The sequence below is a fragment of the Delphinapterus leucas genome, unplaced genomic scaffold (genome assembly GCF_059928025.1).
Source record: "Delphinapterus leucas isolate spDelLeu-1000000601 "Yukka" unplaced genomic scaffold, BTC_Dleu_Yukka2 spDelLeu_asBTCV2_sq25, whole genome shotgun sequence".
Classification (NCBI taxonomy): Eukaryota; Metazoa; Chordata; class Mammalia; order Artiodactyla; family Monodontidae; genus Delphinapterus; species Delphinapterus leucas.
Genome location: NW_028322234.1, coordinates 1,459,311 through 1,480,152, shown reverse-complemented (window position 1 = coordinate 1,480,152; position 20,842 = coordinate 1,459,311). Strand labels below are relative to the sequence as shown.

Below are 20,842 nucleotides of genomic sequence, written 5' to 3'. Positions count from 1 at the left end.
TTATTGTAATGGTATCCCACTACTAGGATATAAGCTCTCTGAGAACATGGACTCTGTATATTCTGTTCACTATATCTGGCATGTAGTAGGCATTTAATAAGTATTTACTGGATGTGTAAATGAAGACCTCTATTCTTCCTAGGTGTTTAAATGAAAATGGTCTCAAAGACATTTTCCAAAAAGCAAATGCAAAGGCAACCTGCTTTTGTTCCAGTCTAGATTACTTTAGCAAATCATCTCCCTTCAAACAATGCCTTTAAAGGACACTCCCTCTAATTTTTCCACAGTTGTGAACAGATAGCCATGTCATTGAGCAACAAACTGAGCAGACTGAGTCAACTTAACCAGAGTGTAGTATTATAATAAAATAAAACTTACAGCAAAGTTAATCAGACACATTTAATGATATGCATAATTGTTATTGTGCTGCACGGTAACTAGGCATAAATGGTAGACACTTCATGTAAATGACTCTAATTACTATTTCTTTTACACAGCCAAACAAGCATGTCTAGGATCAGATTCAGGGGGAAACAGGAAGGAGGGGAAAGCTGAATACTTAGCTCTGGGAGGGAAGTCCTCCCTCTTATTCTATCCCCTTAGGCACTGGGCTAATGGTCTCCCAGACTGGGTTATGTGTAACTCTTTCCCCTCCATTGTGGGAAAGGCTTCCTTTTACCAAAGATTAAAATATTAGGCTGTGGGGCTTCCCTGGTGGCACAGTGGTTGAGAGTCCGCCTGCCGATGCAGGGGACATGGGTTCGTGCCCCGGTCTGGGAAGATTCCACATGCCGCAGAGCGGCTAGGCCCGTAAGCCATGGCTGCTGAGCCTGCGCGTCCGGAGCCTGTGTTCCGCAATGGGAGAGGCCACAACAGTGAGAGGCCCGCGTAACGCAAAAAAAAAAAAAAAAAAAAAGGCTGTGGACGGCCCTCTGTCTTCAGTCATAAAGCTGAGAGGAACCAGAACAATCACTACTATCCCTGGCAAGGAAGATGAGGCAGGAAACTGGTGGAGAAACCAAATAAAGACAGCAAATTTACCGAAAACCCACTATATGCCAGGCACACCAGTAGGTGTTTCACATAATTCATCCAACTATCAATACTTCCCCCACCCCACGTAGAGCCCCAAGCTCTGTCTGCAGGAAAGTAGAGGAGTACGCAGAGAGTGGGACAGTTCCAGTGAGGACTCCCTGCTCCAAACTTGTCCGTAAGGCCTAAAATGTCACATTCTCAGAAACGGTAATTTAGGTAAGCTAACACTATTAGGAAGATTAAGTGGAAGCTGTCATTTAGTGGCTGTTTCCCTTGCTTCCTATCTTATCTAACCCATAAGAGGATAAAGGGCCCCCTACTTTCCTATGGGTTTGTCCAAACCTATCCAGCTCAGGCTAAGCCCACCCTTCTCTGGGGACAGCGACATGCAGGATCCCCAGGGATCAGGGATCGAACCCATGCCCTCTGCAATGGAAGCACAGAGTCTTAACCACTGGACCACCAGGGAAGTCCCTGAACTAATTTTTAAAACAAATTTCCTCATAAAAAATAAACTGTGACAGTCATTCAGGATACAGCAGACATCTTTGGATGGAGGTCTGAGACATCTGGATCAGGGCTACAAGACATACAGTGCCAAGAAAATAAGGACTTCCAATTATATCAGAAAACACACTTATATCTATAATATTTTAAAGAGTGCTCAAGACCCAGAGTGTAAATCCAACTGAGCAGCATCACACAGGATCACTGACACTTGGCCTAACGGATTAAAGAGAACTTGAAAGGCTTGTCCTGAATGGATAACAATGCAAGTCTCAGTCTACTTTGCCCTCCTGATGGTGTCACCCTCTCAACAAGTTCAATGAGAAAAACCTGGTTCTGGTGGTATACGTCTGCATTAGGTTTCTGAGAAAACTCAGAAACAAGCCTGAATCAAGTATTTGGGGCTGTGAGTTGCTCCACCGCACCCCTGTAAGGAAGAACAAACTTAAAAGCAAATATCATATAGCTGAAAGATGTCTGACAGAGATGAATACCAAAGCTTCCTGTTTAAGCACAGACTATCAGCGTTCAGTCTGGGAGATATCAGTAGGAGCTACTCTATACTCTTTACCTTTTGATTCTGACTGGAAGAAGGTCATCTATTCCTAGAACTCAATGGGGATTCAATTTCTCAAACTCATTTATTTCTGGACCTCAGTGCTGAGTGCATTGTTGACTCACTAACTAATACCAGTTGGGTAAGGTGTTTGGTGAGATAGACAAAATAGTCTCTCCCTTCTCTGGTCACCAAAGGCCCAGCCGTAGAATTCTTTCAGTCACTGGAACTCTCCACTAAAAATCAAACTAAAGAGCTATGTCAAGGTAAAACTGCATCTAAAATCCTAGACCTACAGTGCTCTTCTATTAAAGGAGTTGACCAGATTTAGGCCTTCAACTTTCATTGTATTTAAAAGACTACAATGCTATTCATAAAAACCCTTTAAAATGATGACAAAATCTTTGACCTAGTAATACCACTACTGGGAATTCCACAGATCAAAGTTCTTAAGTACTTACTATGTTGTGCTGAACACTTAAAATATCTCCTTCCACCTCACAAAAACCAAATAAGGTCATTTCTACTGTTTGACAGACACATGAAGGGAAGCCTGGAAACTAGCACAGGGTCACAGACTAGTAATTGACAGAGGTGGGACTCAATCTCAGACTGATTGGACTCCAGAGCCCATCTTTTTTTACTATCACCCAAACTAAAAATACATCCTTAGAAAATAACCCCAAAATACAGCAATAATTTTAGGCATAAAAAGCTCACTGTCATATAACTATAACATGGCAACTTGAAGCATTCTAAACACACAACAATTAAATAAGTGGAGGCAATCTGGATTACAGAATATTATATAAGCATTAAAAATATTTTTACACATAACTTATAGTGACATGGAGAAATTTTTATGCTGTTAAGTAGAAAAAAACAAAACAGAATTTTACATACAGTCAGATCTCAACTATGTAAAAAATATACCTGTACATAGAAAGATCTAAATTTACTGATAAATAAAAAAAAGGCAAATTGCAGAATTACACACGTGTGGCATGGTCTCATTTATGTAAATAATTCCTGACTCATTTCAAGTACTCAATAAATGTAAGCCATTATTATTATTCATACTACAATGAACAGGTACTACTTTACAATCAGAAAAATCAACAAATTTATTTAAATTTTAAGTTTAGGTACTTCCTTATTTAATTAATAAGAAGTGTACAACTTCAGAAAAATTAAATAACATGTGCCTTTCTTTCCTGGAAATCTTAATGTATAAAACACCTCACAATAATACAATTTCAGATTAAATATCTCTAAGTTATGGGAACCAAGTAGCACTGAGAAAAATGTTGCAACACTTCTAAATCATCTAATTTATGGTTACATTCAACATGTTAGACCACAGAGTTGTGCAGATTCTATTATATTTAGAGTTTAAAGTCATAAACAGAAAGGCAAGATCAGGGGTGGTATTTCAAGGGCTGTGATGAACAAGCAGATTCTCTTGCCCAATATGTCACACTGCACGAAAACCAAGGCCTTTTGTGTACTCTTCGAGAGAGAACCAACACGTCCAGGGTGATGCAGCAGAGACATGTAGGACATTAATGGTAGTTAGCGATTTTTTTTTTTTTTTTTTCCCAGTACGCAGGCCTCTCACTGCTGTGGCCTCTCCCGCTGCGGAGCAGAGGCTCCGGACGCACAGGCTCAGCGGCCATGGCCCACGGGCCCACCCGCTCCGTGGCCTGTGGGATCCTCCCGAACCGGGGCACGAACCCACGTCCCCTGCATCGGCAGGCAGACCCCCAACCACTGCGCCACCAGGGAAGCCCGAAATTAGTGATATTTTTCAGCTGTTAACTATCTTTAGGTAGAATTTACACACACACACACACACACACACACGGTATTTATTCTGAATGAAAAACGGGCAACTCTAGAACTTAGTTCCTCAAGTTCCATAGGAGTTTCAGTATTTGAATATATAAATTGAAATTCAAGGTCCATGGGATAACAATGATCTCTGGCCTGCCTATAGCAGAGAATAAGTGTGAAACATTGAAAGAGTTTTCCCTTCCCCTTGTCCTGAGGTATGTGCAACAAAATAGTATAAAGTAATAACGAACGTGAAAAGCACTAGATAATTAGCTAGATTAAAAAAAACCCAAACTTTAGCATTGAAGAAGAGTTGTCTGTTGCACTGTACCGTATAGGATTACAAAACCACCACACAGTTGAAGAAAGGAATCTGGCTTTACCTGTATCTTGACCCATCAGTCCATTGCAGTACATGGCATGTCGCTCGATCTTTGTGGGTGGGAAGCCTTGGTCACATAGTGGGCAGGATACCTGGGTACTAGATGAGAAGGTAGTAGTAGGTATTTCCTTCTCAGCATCTTCCCTGTTATCAACCTGAAGAACCTGAAGAACATGACAAATGGCAATTGTACTAGCTTTACTTTATAAAGTATCTTTTCCCAAAAAGAACTGCAAGACTCCATCCTATATTCCACTTACTTTCAATGAGGTAATACCAATCAGTTTGCCAAATTCAGGACAGCAGATTGGGAGATACACTAATATAGTTAATATTTATTTATTATACTGAATAATACGTATTCAGTGCCTGCCTACTATGTGCTAAGCACTCTGCATGTGATACTCATTTAAACCTCATGATACTCTTACAAAGGTACGAACACACTCTTTTTACACTTGAGAAAAGTGTTGTCCAAAACAGTAAAGTAACTTGCCCAAAGTTACAGAATAAATAAGTGGCAGAGCTGAAATTCAAACCAAGGACTATTTGGCTCCAAAACCTGACAGCATTCCTCTCTATCACACTGCAAGGTGCTGTCCTCGTTGGTATCTTCGGTGTTTCAGTTTGTATTATCAACAGCATCTTAAAGACACTTTTTCAGGGACTTCCCTGGTGGCACAGTGTTTAAGAATCCGCCTGCCAGTGCAGGGGACACGGGTTTGAGCCCTGGCCCAGGAAGATCCCACATGCCACAGAGCAACTAAGCCCGTGAGCCACAACTACTGAGCCCACATGCCACAGCTACTGAAGCCTGCACGCCTAGAGCCTGTGCTCCACAACAAGAGAAGCCACCACAATGAGAAGCCCGCACACCACAATGAAGAGTAGCCCCTGCTCACCGCAACTTAGAGAAAGCCCATGTGCAGCAACTAAGACCCAATGCAGCCAAAAGTAAATAAAATAAATAAATAATTTTTTTAAAAAGAGACACTTTTTCAATCTCACAAAAGAACTGTGAAGGCAGTCAAAAGGTACAAACTCCGACCTGTAACATAAATAAGTACTAGGGCTGTAATGTACAGTGTGATAATATAATTAACACTGCTGTATGTTATATATTAGAAAGTTGAGAGTAAATCCTAAAGAGTTCTCATCACAAGGAAAAAAATTTTTTTCTATTTCTTTAATTTTGTATCTATATGAGATTATGGATGTTTGCTAAGCTTACTGTGAAAATCATTTAACTATGCATGTAAGTCAAATCATTATGCTGTACCCCTTAAACTTACACAGTGCTGTATGTAAATTATATCTCAATAAAACTGAAAGACAAAAAAGAATTAATTACACACACACACACACAAAGAACTGTGATCACTGTAAGTGACTTCAGATATCAAGAGTTAGGGGGAAAAAAAAAGAGCTCTAAGCAAAAGCAACACAACTAAAATAAGTTAAGAACCTAGGTCTCAGCTTATACCAGTAAAACAAAACCAATTCTTGTGTTTTATTTGTGACTTTGGGGTTGAAAGAGGAAACACAACTAAGATCCAAATATTTAAGAAGGCCTGAAGAAATCATTAAGACAATTCTGACAAAGTCATTCTTACTCCCTTCTCAGTGTTTTGTAGTCATCATTTTTCCTACAGTTCCCAGTCTCTCAGAGGCAGTTTTATTTTACCTTTACAGGTCAGAGTCAAGAACTCTGCAGTGATTAATCCTATAGTATGTGTGAGCACTGCAGCACTACTGCCTAACACTTGATTCAAAGGACAGCATGTCCTATCCAATCAACGTGAAACTGTCCTGCATAGTCACTGCTTCCATTTAAGAGCAAGGAGCACCTGGGCTGTCATTATGCCTTACTACGGGAAAAAAATAAGCCCTCTTCTGATACAAGAACAAAATAGGACCAAAACTGCAGTAGGTAGATAATTTGAGCTCTGAGCCAACTGGGGTGGTTTTTTTTCTTTTAGTCTCTAAGTTTAGGCCATCCCTAAAATTTACCACCTGTGAATGTAATCCAGCAGAGAGGGAAACAGGTCATCTAAATAAATACCAAGTAAAACGATTTCTACAACTGCCAGAAAACGTTGTTTTCAACACATACCTGCCTTTTACTTTAAAAGGAAGGAGAAAAAGAAAGATGAGAAAGGAACTAAGAGTGGTTGAGTTCCTATACTATGCCAGGCTTGGCCAAGCATTTTCCATAACTATCCTTCACAACAACCCAATTGGCTCAGGTATCACTAGCTCCAGTATTATAGAAGAGGAAATTGAGGCTTGGAAAGGCCAAGTAACCTGCTGATCACAAAGTGAGTAACTGGACAATGTAGACTCAAACCCAGGCCTTTGTGGCATCAAAACTCTCAGTACTCCACCACGGTGTGGCAAAAACAAAAAGCACCCCTCCGCTCCACTTTGTTTCTGAAAGCTGACTCTGCCAGGTATTGGGAGACTCTCTGGTTCTATTATTCTTCTCTAGTATGTGGGGCAAGTCCAGTGGGTCTGGAAGTTCTAGGTGTTTTTTTATTCCAAGCTTAGTCACTGAGATTCTTACAAACCCAGGTTCCTCTGTTCACAAATTTTACAAGAAAAAGTTGTCTTGTGAATACAAAGCCATCTGAGCAGAGGGGAGAAAAATCAATATACCCTATAATTTGCAAGTAGTCTTGAGTTAATGAAAGTTAGTAGCAGTTAAGCAGTTACTTGACATTCTGAAGTTCACTAAGCACAGAAATGTTGTATGACATGAATGTCACTGGTGCTCACACCCAGTACTACACCCCTTTGTATTCATTACGAGCTCTATAAAATGCAGAGAAGGTACCTCCAACTATTAATGTAGTATTCAAGAGGGAGGAATCAATCTATTTTTGTTTTATTGTGAATACAAGCCCACTTCCAATCACATTCATAGGCAACCCAGAAGGTTTCTGAACATTTTTATATTAACCTAAGATTTTTCCCAGCACCATTAAAAAGGTCTATTTAAATATTAGCTACAATGGAGAAGCCTCAAGAGGAAAAGATACAAGCGAAGAAGTTCTTATAAGGACTATGTAGTTAGGGACTGGGTCTCTGCAGAGATGCTTCCACTTCTTTTAAAATACTATACGTGTATTTCTCAAAAGAAGTTCTTGGACACCAAATCATGATCTCTTAAAGGCTGGCCTTTACTTTCTGGCCTGAAAAGAAACCTCATCTCAAGAAATGGACCCAATGAAAATGAGAGTATGTCCTATAGTCACCAACCCCCCCCATCCCCCACCAGGTTTATTTGTAGCTTAGAAAACTGTTTAGATCTTTCCCCTCTTACCATAGACAGCTTACTTAACACCGTTAACTTAAAAACCAACTGACTAAACTGACTACAGTTGCACAGGTCCACTTACATACAAATGTTTTTCAACAGTAAATACTACAGTACTAAATGATCTGTGGTTGGCTGAATTCTCGGATGTGGAACCACAGATAGGGGGAAAATACAGATACCAAGGGCCCGCTATACGTTATACATGGATTTTCAACTGCATGAACAGTCGGCACCCTTCACCCCCTCATTGTTCAAGGGTCAACTGTATTTCAGTCTGAATAAAGTCTATTAACCCTTCTGAGTACAGAATATCTGAGACCCCAACTAAGGGAAACTCTCAGGCAAGATATTTCAAAAATGTTATTTCCAAAGGAATCTGACCATTGCAGAAAATCAAATCAAGAGGGACTACATTTCTGGCAAAGGTATTCCAAATACCTCAAATACTGTCAAGCAGTTCTCTGTCATTAGTAAGCTAATATCAATGAAGAGCCACAATACATTACAAAGCAGTTCCACATGCATATTTCTACTTGTGCCAACTCCTGCTATGTGTTTTATATTCTTTATCTAATTTAACCTTCAGAGCAACCCAATAAAATAGGCTATTTTTGTCTCCATTTTATAAATGAAGAAGCATTCCTCTCCTATGTTCCCCTAATACCCTAGGCAACTCTCTAACATTACATTTGTCAGATTACATTACAATTATCTGTTTATGTGTCCTTTTGAAGGCAGGGATTGTTTTTTTCTTATTTACCTTATATCTCAAGCCTCTAAAACAATGACTGGCACACTATAATATCTGCCAAATAAATGAATAAAACAATTAATTAACCTGCCCAAGGTGGCGGGGCGGGGATTCAAAGCCATGTCTTCTAATTCCAATGCTCAAGCTCCTTGCACTACACCATACCACCTTCCAATAAACAAGAAATTTTAGGGCAGATGACACGATACACAGATTCCAAGGGCAAGAGTCCATACCCATTATGATACTATCACTGTGCACACATAAAATGCCCAGATTCTATCTTTCTAATAAGTGATTTGTAACTAGTGATTGTGCAATGACTCAAAACTACAGTATCTAACTTCTTTTTTTTTTTTTCCAGTACGCAAGCCTCTCACTGTTGTGGGCCTCTCCCGTTGCGGAGCACAGGCTCCGGATGTGCAGGCTCAGCGGCCATGGCTCACGGGCCCAGCCGTTCCGTGGCATGTGGGATCTTCCCAGACCGGGGCACGAACCCATGTCCCCTGCATCGGCAGGCGGACTCTCAACCACTGCGCCACCAGGGAAGCCCTCTAACTTCTTTTAATGGAAACTTCTAAGACTATTTAGAGTATCCACAGATATCAGCAAACAGCAACACCAAAAAGAGGACATTCAATGTGCAAAAGACCATACAATTCCATCCATTTGATGTGAAGTGCTGCAGACATATATAACTTCTAAATAGGGTTCACGCTCTTTGCCCCAAACAAAGAAGTTTCCTTTGCAGTCACGGACGGGTAAGAAATCAACCTCAATTAACTAAGGGCTTGCAGGGCTTCCTATGCATGTTAGGATAACTATGTTAATAACACTCTGTTCCCCCATCCCCATTTAGAAGGTTCTGGTCCCTCCCTAGGAAAAGAACCGGAGGCCATTTTGACATTATCTAGCAGAATCTATCCTCAGTAGCCCTGATGCAGGGAGCGTCCTCATCTTTCCTAACACCACTGGCATTAGGGAATCTTGGTCTGTCAGCTGTGACAGATCAGGTTCCAGGGAACCAAACAGTGTGCATGATTCATGAAAGCAGAATTTCTACCCAGTTACCTGCAGTGCAGAAACTAGGAAGGGGATCTAACTTCCACTGTAAACACTGTTTTCAAAAAAAACCTAGAGTATAAAAAGGAATAACAGAACAAAGCTTTTTTAAATTGCTCAGGATAAAATAGTATAAACATATGTAACCAAAAATTTTATTTTCACAGAAAAACTAGTTTAATTCTCAGGCTGCTTTTCACACCAACAAATTTTAAAGATTTTGAATTTTTTAAAAGAGTTCTTGGCATTTAAGTTGTTTTGTCAGACTCAATATGAAAAAATATACACTGAATCTTAATCAGAAGTATAAACTTGTGTCAATCAGCTTTATGGTTAATGTCAGATATGTGAAGTTAGGAAAGGTAATAGTGCAAATAGAGATTTGCCTATTTTATCACGCGGCTATCCTGATTTTGCATTTCTGATCATGTCTCAAAATTAGGGCTGAAAGTTAGGTCGTAATGTAAACATAGTGACTTTTTCCAAGACTGTTTATCTCTGTTACTTATCAGTATATAATGGAAAATACTCCAGGACTTTGGAGACAAATCTGTGTTCAAATCCTGGTTCTACCATTATTAGCAGTTTGAATTTGAACAAATTGAGCCAACATCCTAAACCTCCATTTCCCCATCTGTACCGGAAATAATAAAGCATATTAAAATACTGAAGAATTTGGTAACTACTGTTATATTTAGAAATAGTGCTGAACTCATTTTTAAGAATCTGAGATAAAAGCCTAACCCTCTGTCACCTAAATCTTTTCATCCAAGGTCAATATTGCATCGGAGAGAGGACTACCAGTAGAAAGAAAACACTTGAGAAAAATTATAAGTAATATTCACCTCCTTATCTGCCATTATTCTTGCTTCATCCACGGTCTCTCTGCTACCTGGAAAGTCTTCTTTTTCAAGGTCAAAAGTTTCAGGGGAACTTAGCTGTGTCTCTGTGATTTAAAAAATTAAAACTTCATTAATTTTCATTTTGTATTTTCATAGTTAAAGAAAACAAACACCTGTTTCCTTAAGCTTAGGGTATGATAATTCTGCAGTGGAAATACAGATCAAGTTTGTTTCTTCTTAAAGCTTTACTGAGGCATAATTTACATACAACAGAATTCACCAATTTTCAGTATACAGTATGGTGAGTTTCGACAAATATTTACAATGTATACATGGTATCATTTATACCACATCACCACCACCACAATCAAGATGTAAAATATTTCTAACAACCCCAAAAGTTCTCATATACCCCTCTGCAGTCAATCCTCCTCCTACTTGGCTCTCTGCAATGACCAACCTACTTTATGTTCCTAGAGTTCTGCCTTTTCTAGAATGTCATATCAATGAAATAACACAGTGTGTCATCTTTCATGTCTGACTTCTTTCATTTGGCATAATGTGTTTGAGAAGCATCCATGTTGTTACATATATCAGTAGTTCATTCCTTTTTACTGCTGAGTAGTATTCCATTGTATGGATATATTATAATTTCTTTATCCATTCATCAGTTAATCCATGTGGCTTCTTTCCAGCATAGCTCTGGTTTTAAAGTATATTTTTTTTGACAGAAAACAAAACACTGCCGATGCTAATTCTGAGGTTAAAGGGATGATTAGAGAAGACAAAAATTGGGAGCAGAAATAAAAATACATTCTCAACAAAGATATGCCTTTCTTTAATTATTCTTTAAGCAGCATTTATTCATTCAACATTAATGCAATAAATATTTATGGAAGAAGTTCCAGGTACTGTACAGGCTACTAGCAATATGGAGATGTAAGATGAGGTCTCTCATGGTCTCATTCAGGGGTCAGCAAACTATAGCTCATGGGCCAAATAGAGCCAGTTGCCTGTTTTTGAAAATAAAGTTTTATTGGAACACAGCCACATTCATTCTTCTTTATACTGTCTATGGTTACTTTTGAGTTAAAATAGCAGAGCTGAGTGTTTCAACAGACTGTATGGCCCACAAAGCCTAAAATATTTACTATCTAGTTTTTTATAGAAAAATTTTGCCGACTTCTGGTCTAGACACCTATCACTTGATATAACAAAAGAACACTAACAATATTTCAAAAAATGACAATAAATCTAGAAATTTATCTGAGAACACAATCCAGAAAGTTCTCTGTTATCTACACTATACACACTATACACCCAACTGGTATTATATATCTATGCTTCACAAATACAATGAGTGGAAAATGCTGGGCAAATAGTATACCTGAAAGGTACTGAGGTATCTTCTCAATCATCAAAGAATGATTATATACATTTCTAGTGTCAACTGTATTTTAATACATCATAATATTTTGAAAACTGGATGCACACACAGATTTTACCACCTTGTTGGAAAAAGACTTATAGTGCATAAACCTCAAAATCTTCTTTGTCAAGCCTCCCTGAGAGATATAACCAAAAAAGACATTTAGTCTGTTAGAAAATAAGAGTTGTTCACCGCTTGTACTACTGTAACAATAAAAGGTCTTTAATTAAGCTTTCTCTGGCTGAAATGTTCAACTATAGAGACAAATTAAGAGGACATTAGTTTCATAGAAGTAAATAATACTAGCATCACGCACAACATGGGCATAAGGCTGTAATCCTGCTTCTTCACTAATATGATGTTATAATTTTGAATAACAGACCCCTGGAACTGCCAGAAATATGAGACAAAACAAAATAGGTAAGATGGACTTCTATACTCAATCTGTGTTTTACCCATTTAGGACAAATTTTTATACACAGCTTCTAAATTATATATTTTATTTTTTATTGATGTATACTTGATTTACAATGTTTTGTTAATTTCTGCTGTACAGCAAAGTGATTCAGTTATACATACATATACATTCTTTTTTACATTCTTTTCCATTATGGTTTATCACAGGATATTGAATTCAGCTCCATGTGCCATACAATAGGACCCTGTTGTTTATCCATTCTATATATAATAGTTTGCATCTGCTAACCCAAACCTCCTGCTCAATCCCTCCCCCACCCCCTTCCCCCTTGGCAACCACAGGTCTGTTCTCTATGTGTGTGAGTCTGTTTCTGTTTCGTAGGTAGCTTCATCTGCATCATATTTTAGATTCCACATATAAATGATATAGTATTTATCTTTTTCTAACTTACTTCACTTAGTATGATAATCTCTAGTTCCATCCATGTTGCTGCAGATGGCATTATTTCATTCTTTTTTGTGGCTGAGTAGTATTCCATTGTACATATGTACCACATCTTCTTTCTCCAGTCATCTGTTGATGGACATTTAGGTTGCTTCCATGTCTTGGCTACTATGAACAGTGTTGCCATAAACACAGGAGTGCACGCATCTTTTTGAATTATAGTTTTGTCTGGATATATGCCTAAAAGTGGGATTGCTGGATCATATGGTAATTCTAATTTTTAGTTTTTTGAGGAAACTCCATACTGTTTTCCATCATGACTGCACCAACTTACATTACCAGCAACAGTGTAGGAGGATTCCCTTTTCTCCACACCCTCTCCAGCATTTGTTATTTGTAGACTTTTTAATGATGGCCATTCTGACCAGTGTGAGGTGGTACCTCATTGTAGTCTTGATTTGCATTTCTCTAATAATTAGCAATGTTGAGCATCTTTTCATGTGCCTATTGGCCATCTGTATTTCTTCTTTGGAGAAATGTCTATTTAGGTCTTCTGCCCATTTTTCGATTGGGTTGTTTTCTTTGTTGTTGAGTTGTATGAGCTGTTTGTATATTTTGGAAATTAAGTCCTTGTTGGTTGTATTGTTTGCAAATATTTTCTCCCATTCCGTTGGCTGCCTTTTTTGTTTGTTTATGGTTTCCTTTATTGTGCAAGAGCTTGTAAGTTTGATTAGGTCCCATTTGTTTAGTTTTGGTTTTATTTCTATTGCCTTGGGAGACTGACCTAATAAAGCATTGGTACAATTTATGTCAGAGAATGTTTTGCCTATGATCTCTTCTAGGAGTTTTACGGTATCATGTCTTATGTTTAAGTCTTTAAGCCACTAAATTAAAGGGACTGAGGAGTCTGACTCCATGGAGAAGTAGTTACACCTTCTTAGCAAAAGGAGCAGTAATGTTAGGGAAACCTTTTGTGATCTCATTTAGAAGTGGTTTATATCAGCAAACAGTTGGACTTAATTAGCAGGCTAATGACAGCAAGTCACGATCACAAAAATTATCTAACCGCAGTGATGAAGGGCTTACTTTTCATTAACTTTTCTCTCATTAAGGATTTCAATTGTATTTGCAGGTTCCTCCTGCAAGATCCCAGGGTGATGTCACATGCCATCATCCTAAACTTACTGGGTGACTTCCCAGCAGGATGGCATAAGTCAGCAGTCCCAGATGGAGAGGGAGTAATGCTATCCTTTCACAAAAGTAACACAGCATTCCTGACAGCTCCTGCCAAAATCATAGCAATTGGTAGAGGGGTCTCTTGGTGAGTATCATTAGGCAGCAATCTAAATAAATTTCAAATGAATTAAGAAACCACTTTCAATAAAAACAACAGTTAAACTTTAAAAGTAAGTACAGAAAGACCTTTACAATATGCTGCCAATTGTTTAAAAATAGTTACAGGACTTTCCTAGACTAATGTGTAAACTAAATGAGTCTCTGTAGAAAAAAAAACTTGAAAGAAACCAAAACAAGAAAACTACGAGTCTCTCTGACCCCGACAGGTTATACGCAACCTAAGGGAAAACTAGATATGACTTATGGTAACATTTGTCCAACACTTGCTGCCCAAAGAATTTAAACATTAAGAGGAAGTTCCTTAATCTCATATGAATACGGTTACTGATAATATATTAGGCCCCACTCTTAAGAAAAGCCAAAAATATATATAGAAGCTAAAACAAATTCCTTAGAAAGTAGTGGTTCATAATCACAAAATAATTCTTCATATTATACAATGATTCAACTCAAGAGTTCTCTTAGATAATGGATATTTTAGTTCATTTTAAATTATTTTGTGTATCAAAAACTATTCATGTGCAACTTTCAATGAACATCTCTCTCATACCTTAAAGTATTGATACATGTGTCTTCTCATCACCACTGTTAACAAAAAGCAAAGTATGATACTTAACCAGGTTAAGTATCTGTTCTGAGATTAAAAATAAGTCAGTGACAGAACTGTGCACAAAATTCAATTTCTGGACTCCCTATGCAATAGACCCCATGAATGGCAATGTAAAACTAACTAGTAAAAGCCTCAGGGTAAAAAACTCTTAATGACAGGCAGATTTGAGGACAACCCACTTTGAGAACTCATAAACCAAAACATAAAGTCCTCTTGGCTCTCAATGTAGAGTTAAATGCTATTCCTAATGCTTTGCTGCCATCTCTGATGAGGCTAGTATGCAAACAAGCAAACAAAAGAGCCATGTTAATTTTAAACTAAACTATCTCTAAGAAGAGAAAAGGTGAGAAGCAGAGCCAATGTCCATCAAAAATGTGTGTGTGTGTGTGTGTGTGTGTGTGTGTGTGGAGAGACACACACACAAATCAATCACACGTAAACCTCCTGAGAGTGGGCTGGACAAGTCAGAAAAATTAAAAGGCACAAAAAGGTAGATAGCTAGGGATCAGAAACTAGTAAAATCACAGTGGGGTACTTACCAGGACACACAGTGATTTCCTCTGCAGAACTCTCTGGCATAAGGACTGAGCTTCTCTTACTGTTCAAAGTAGCAATGCTGAAAAAAGAACCAAACCCCCAGTGAATTCCCAGTAAAATAAATCAGAACATGGGGCCAAAAGCAATGGTCATTCACAAAGCCACAGGTAATCTGATATCTGCTGTCCAATACCACAAAAGCACAACAGGGAAGCAAGGAATCAGTAGTGAAAACTCCAAGCCAAAAACAGGGAAAATAAATATGCTTACAACTTTGGTTCCAGTGAAATCACTGAATGAAAAGAACCCCCTTTTGAAGTCTTCACAAAGGAAGGCTGAAGGGTAAGGACTATCAGACAAAAAAATCCACTCTAATAGAAGGACGTCAAAAGTGTTTTATAGCCTCCATCTCACCCTTCTGAAAGCTAGAGATTCGTAAACTCATAAGAGAAGATATGAAGATTCTTCTGACAACACAATAGCTTTCCCCTCACCTTGCAGTTAAATTTCCTCTTTATCTCAAGATATGGCTCTCCAAGCAACAAAACAAGATACAATTCCAAACTGCCCTACAACAAAAATCTGCCCAACCGGGGCTTCCCTAGTGGCGCAGTGGTTGAGAATCTGCCTGCCAATGCAGGGGACACAGGTTCGAGCCCTGGTCTGGGAAGATCCCACATGCTGTGGAGCAACTGGGCCCGTGAGCCACAACTACTGAGCCTGCGCATCTGGAGCCTGTGCTCCCAACAAGGGAGGCTGCGACAGTGAGAGGCCCGTACACCGCGATGAAGAGTGGCCCCCGCACCGTGATGAGGAGTGGCCCCCGCTTGCCACAACTAGAGAAAGCCCTCGCACAGAAACAAAGACCCAACACAGCCAAAAATAAATAAATAAATTTATTTTTTTTAAAAATCTGCCCAATCAAGTTGAATATCTCTTCTGAGAAAAACATAATTATGAATGGCACCCCTCATGCAACGTTCTGGTTTACCCTGCCTATTCATGGAGTGCAATCTCTTCCTGACATAGGAACACATGGCTGAGAGATCCGAGCATCTGAGCTAGTCCCGTCATGCTTCACAGAGCTTTACGATTAGTCTGATCAAGTATGCAAGAGAACGCTTAAAATCACAAATCCTCGGGCTTCCCTGGTGGCGCAGTGGTTGAGAGTCTGCCTGCCGATGCAGGGGACACGGGTTTGTGCCCCGGTCCAGGAAGATCCCCCATGCCGCGGAGCGGCTAGGCCCGTGAGCCATGGCCGCTGAGCCTGCACATCCAGAGCCTGTGCTCCTCAACGGGAGTGGCCACAACAGTGAGAGGCCCGCATACCGCAAAACAAACAAACAAACAAACAAAAAGAACAAAAAAACCCACACAAATCCTCACATCAACCAAGAACCACAAAGAAGAGAGAATAACCACCACTGATACATGATAAATAACTAAATCCTGATAGGAGACCACAAGTGATTTCTCCCTCTAAATAAAACACCTCAGAGCATTTGTTATAAACCTAAGCCAGAGACAGTTTATTCGGCACGTAACATTAGAGCTCTATTCAAAGGGTCCATCACAAAACAATTTGCTGACATTTATAAAATGGGCTAATCAATTTGAAGTCAAACCGCATTGCCTGCAATTCCAACTCTCTCCTGGTGACAAGGCGTATAATCATTTATTAAAACCTACATCTGCTCTGCAGAAGGCTCACCACAACAAAGCAGAGTGGCCTGCAGGAAGCAGAAGGCCTACTCTGGTTAAAACCACTTCCAAAACTGTCTTAACAGCAGGAGAATCAAACCACAGCCATATTCTTTAGCTCAGGAAGAAATACCTAGTACTATCAACTTAACCAAAAGCCTAAGAACACCAACTAAATTACAAAATGACAAATGGCAATTGGGTCTCAACTTCTGTTTGGGAGATGAAGGTCAGTTAACACAAAATTAAGCTCTTGAGTAATCCTCAAAGGTCAACTACCAATAAAAGGGAAAAGTAATTGGAAGCCTGATCTAGTCAATAAGTGTAGTTTGTAACCAATCAACCTCTACATATTATTAAAGTGAGAAGATTTAAGAAGGTAACCCCAGCAATCAAACCATCAAGAATAACTGAGGAGGTAATACAAATACAACCATTTAAGGAAAGATGAGACAAAATCAGATTAAAAGTGGCATAGGACAGGGAGTGAGGGTGATACAGGTTCTGTGTGGCCTGAAAAATATAAAAGCTTCAAAGAGAATGCAAATCTTAAGAGCAGACTTAAAAGATGTGTATGGTTTAGATATGCAGATAAAATAAGCATAAGCAGAGGGAACAAAGGGAGAAAGGACTAGAAGGACCATGAAGAAATCAGTCTAGAGCCCTTCTTATTGGCATAGGAAGCTAGTATAGTTAGTTAAGAGAGTAGCAGGATGGGGCTTCCCTGGTGGCGCAGTGGTTGAGAGTCCGCCTGCCGATGCAGGGGACACAGGTTCATGCCCCGGTCCGGGAAGATCCCACATGCCGCAGAGCGGCTGGGCCCGTGAGCCATGGCCACTGGGCCTGCACGTCCAGAGGCTGTGCTCCGCAACGGGAGAGGCCACGGCAGTGAGAGGCCCACATACCGCAAAAAAAAAAAAGAGAGAGAGAGAGTAACAGGATGTAACCACTTTTCAGGAATAGTACAGATGGAATTTGTGCCAAGACCGTTGGATTAGACAAGTAAACCTCTAAGATCTCTCCCATCCTAATATTCTAGACTTCTATAAGATGCATATTTGAGAACTGGGAGATAATGATTTCTCCTAGGCTGTATGTATAAAAGAGCCAAAAGGTCCCTGGGAAAGCTGTTCCAATACAGTGTCACTCATGTGGTTCATCTCTTTTATTCTGGTACTATCAGAGGAGAATTCAGACCCATAATGACATATAATTTTACCTCTGTGGGGCAGGTACAGAATTTCCTTCTTCAGAAGTTTCTTCAACGAACAGCCCTTGGGAAGACTGCAAAGAAATATGTAACATCCTAAATATATAGGCACAGATGAACTGGTTTCTCTTCCTTTCAAAAAAAAATTTAATTGTTCAACATTATCACTCAGCAATTAGTAATAAGAATAAAACATTTTACAAAAGTCAGTGAGTTTAAATAAAAAGAACATATCCTGTGGAGTCAGAACACTGGAATTTAAATCATGGGTGAATCAGCTGTTAACTTTGTAATCTTGGGTAAGTCACATCTGAATCTGCTTCCTCATCTTAAAATAGTATTAACAATTGCCTCACAGAGTGTTACTGTGAGAATTAAACAAGATAATATATATGATGCACTGTGTAAAATGCAAGACGTATAAATATTAATTGGTGAGTCAAATGAATTATGATTTCAGAAAAGCAACTATGAAGCTTTTGTTGTGGAAGGAAGAGATACAGAGAAAAGTTCAGTTCTCAGTGGAAAGAAGTCTCTCTTGCACAACCAAGCCATAACATAGGCTATCCAAAAGAAAGGGTTACAAAGATTCCTTTTGCTAAAAATCTGCCACTATGGTTTTAATATGTGGCCACAAAGATATCTTTTAAGAAACGTAACAAATAGGGACTGGCTAAGAAAAAAAATTATTTTCTTTGATTAATAGTAGAGTTGGGGGTTTCCCTGGTGGCGCAGTGGTTGAGAGTCCGCCTGCCGATGTAGGGGACACGGGTTCGTGTCCCGGTCCGGGAAGATCCCACATGCCGTGGAGTGGCTAGGCCCGTGAGCCATGGCTGCTGAGCCTGCGCGTCCGGAGCCTGTGCTCCGCAACGGGAGAGGCCACAACAGTGAGAGGCCCACGTACCGCAAAAAAAAAAAAAAAAAAAATAGCAGAGTCGGTGCAAATGTTAACGCATTAAATGTAGGTGCACAGCAGAGTGTGGAAAAAGTAGCTACTGCTGCCTTACGGGTACTTCTGAGGAAGTGCCTGGGCTGTGAGGCTTATTCCAATAGATGTAAAGCTACTGGCTGAAATTTTCAGGGTCTCCTAACAGGATATAAATAACCTAAATGAGTTAGGCACCTCTATACCACTCAGGTAAATGATGAAATATACTAAAAACAGGAATAGCCTAGATGAGCCTTCAGTCAAAGGGAAGATAAAGCTGTACAATGATTGGGAATGTAGTCATTATGACAAATGAGGGCTGAACAAAACTGTCAAAAGGACTAAAACACAACAGAAATAAATACTTCACCTGACTGTGTGAACTCAGTGGTGACAAAACAGTTTTATTTCTATCTCAAAAAAAAAGGTAAATACTGACACCTGGTGTCCGTTTAACAGAATTTTACCTTGTTAGAATGACTAGCCAACTAAGCCTTTGGCTTCAGAAGCAAACAAGGTACTGATTAATAAGTTATGAGATACCTCCACCTCTACCTCAGGCTAAACATATCTCTTCCTTTTTCCCAGTGTAATTTTTAAAAAAAATTATTGTACACCTATTATGTGCCAGGCCTATGCTAATCCCTTTACATGTATTATCTCCTTTAACCTTCACAAGAACCTTCTGAGGTAGAAGCTATTAATGTATTTTAGAAATGAGGAAAGTGAAACTTTGACAGGTTAAATAATCTTCCCAAAATCACAGAGCTGTTCAAAGTGGAGCCTGGGCCTTTCTGACTCCAAAATCCATGCTCTAACCACTACAGCTATGTTGTTTAGTCAAATAATTTTCTTCCTAACCATTTCAACATAGAATCCCAAGACTGTCTTCATTTCAATAAACCATTTTTAATTCCTAAACTTATACCTCAATGGCAGTAATCTAAACACGGGTAAAGTAAGGTTCTTCCAGAATATGAAAATTAACAGAGCAAAACAAGCAGACAAAATTTGATTAGAATATCCAAGTCTAATCAAGGTGAACAGAGAAGCATGACAGGAATGTAACTTTCACTAAGGAAGCTGTGGCCTAATCAAAACATTGCACTCTGCCTGAACAAATAATATGTTAATGGAAAGGGATAGTTAGCAACAAATCTAAAAGGGAAAAATCCAAAGACACAGAATCAAGCAGTGTCTTCAATACCATGGTCTGGAAGTGAAAGTTAACAGACACATCATCTGATCACCACAGAAATGTCCTCTGCTGCAGGCACTAGTAGCTTATCAGGTCTTTCCAAAGACTAGTTGAATCACCCCTTAAAACTTCCATTTTCTGATTATTATTTCAGCCTTCCAGATTCCTTCATCCTAGAAAAAGGTATGATGGTGGGCTTGAGTATTCTGGTTAATGAAAATGTCTCTCTTCCATAATAAATTAATAAACTGACATTTGGTACACATACCAGCTTGAAATTTGGTTAATCAAAGTCAGTTCTCACATTCCCACAGAATCTGGTCATTTCTAAGAAAGAAATCCCAGTACCTGGACTGAAAAATTAAGGATCAGACCCTAAAAAGTAGGGACCACATCAATATACTAACCCTCCTCTCCCTGCTGTACAGCCATCAAGATGACCTCTCCATCTTCATTAACAACTTCCCTATAATTGCAGTGATGCCAGAAACCAGTTATCATCTGATCCAAACTGTTCAGTCTATGTCAAGTTTTTATAACCTAAGCAATTTGCCCCAGGGTGAATGTTTCTCTGAGTCCCTATTTCTGGGACTCTCTTGCTATCTCTATCAACCAAGGTGTCTCAAATGTGGGCAGTTCCAGCAAAGCCATAATCAATAGAAAATGTTTAACAAACACAAACTCTTTCTACGCACAGTTCCTGAAAGCAAAAGACCAAGATAAG

The 20,842-nt window shown here is 39.2% G+C and overlaps 1 protein-coding gene across 6 annotated transcripts in view; it reads right to left on the bottom strand.

The window, feature by feature from the left end:
• LOC149744010 (BRCA1-A complex subunit RAP80) overlaps positions 1–20,842 on the bottom strand; it is a 137,205-nt gene that overhangs the window by 35,979 nt on the left and 80,384 nt on the right. For all 6 annotated transcript variants that reach the window (XM_089905129.1, XM_089905130.1, XM_089905131.1 and 3 more), the window contains 4 exons: positions 18,002–18,066; positions 15,084–15,160; positions 10,291–10,391; positions 4,315–4,477 (listed from right to left, as the gene is read on the bottom strand). In XM_089905129.1, the coding sequence (XP_089761255.1) occupies positions 4,315–4,477; positions 10,291–10,391; positions 15,084–15,160; positions 18,002–18,066 (406 nt within the window). The remainder of the gene's footprint in view (positions 1–4,314; positions 4,478–10,290; positions 10,392–15,083; positions 15,161–18,001; positions 18,067–20,842) is intronic.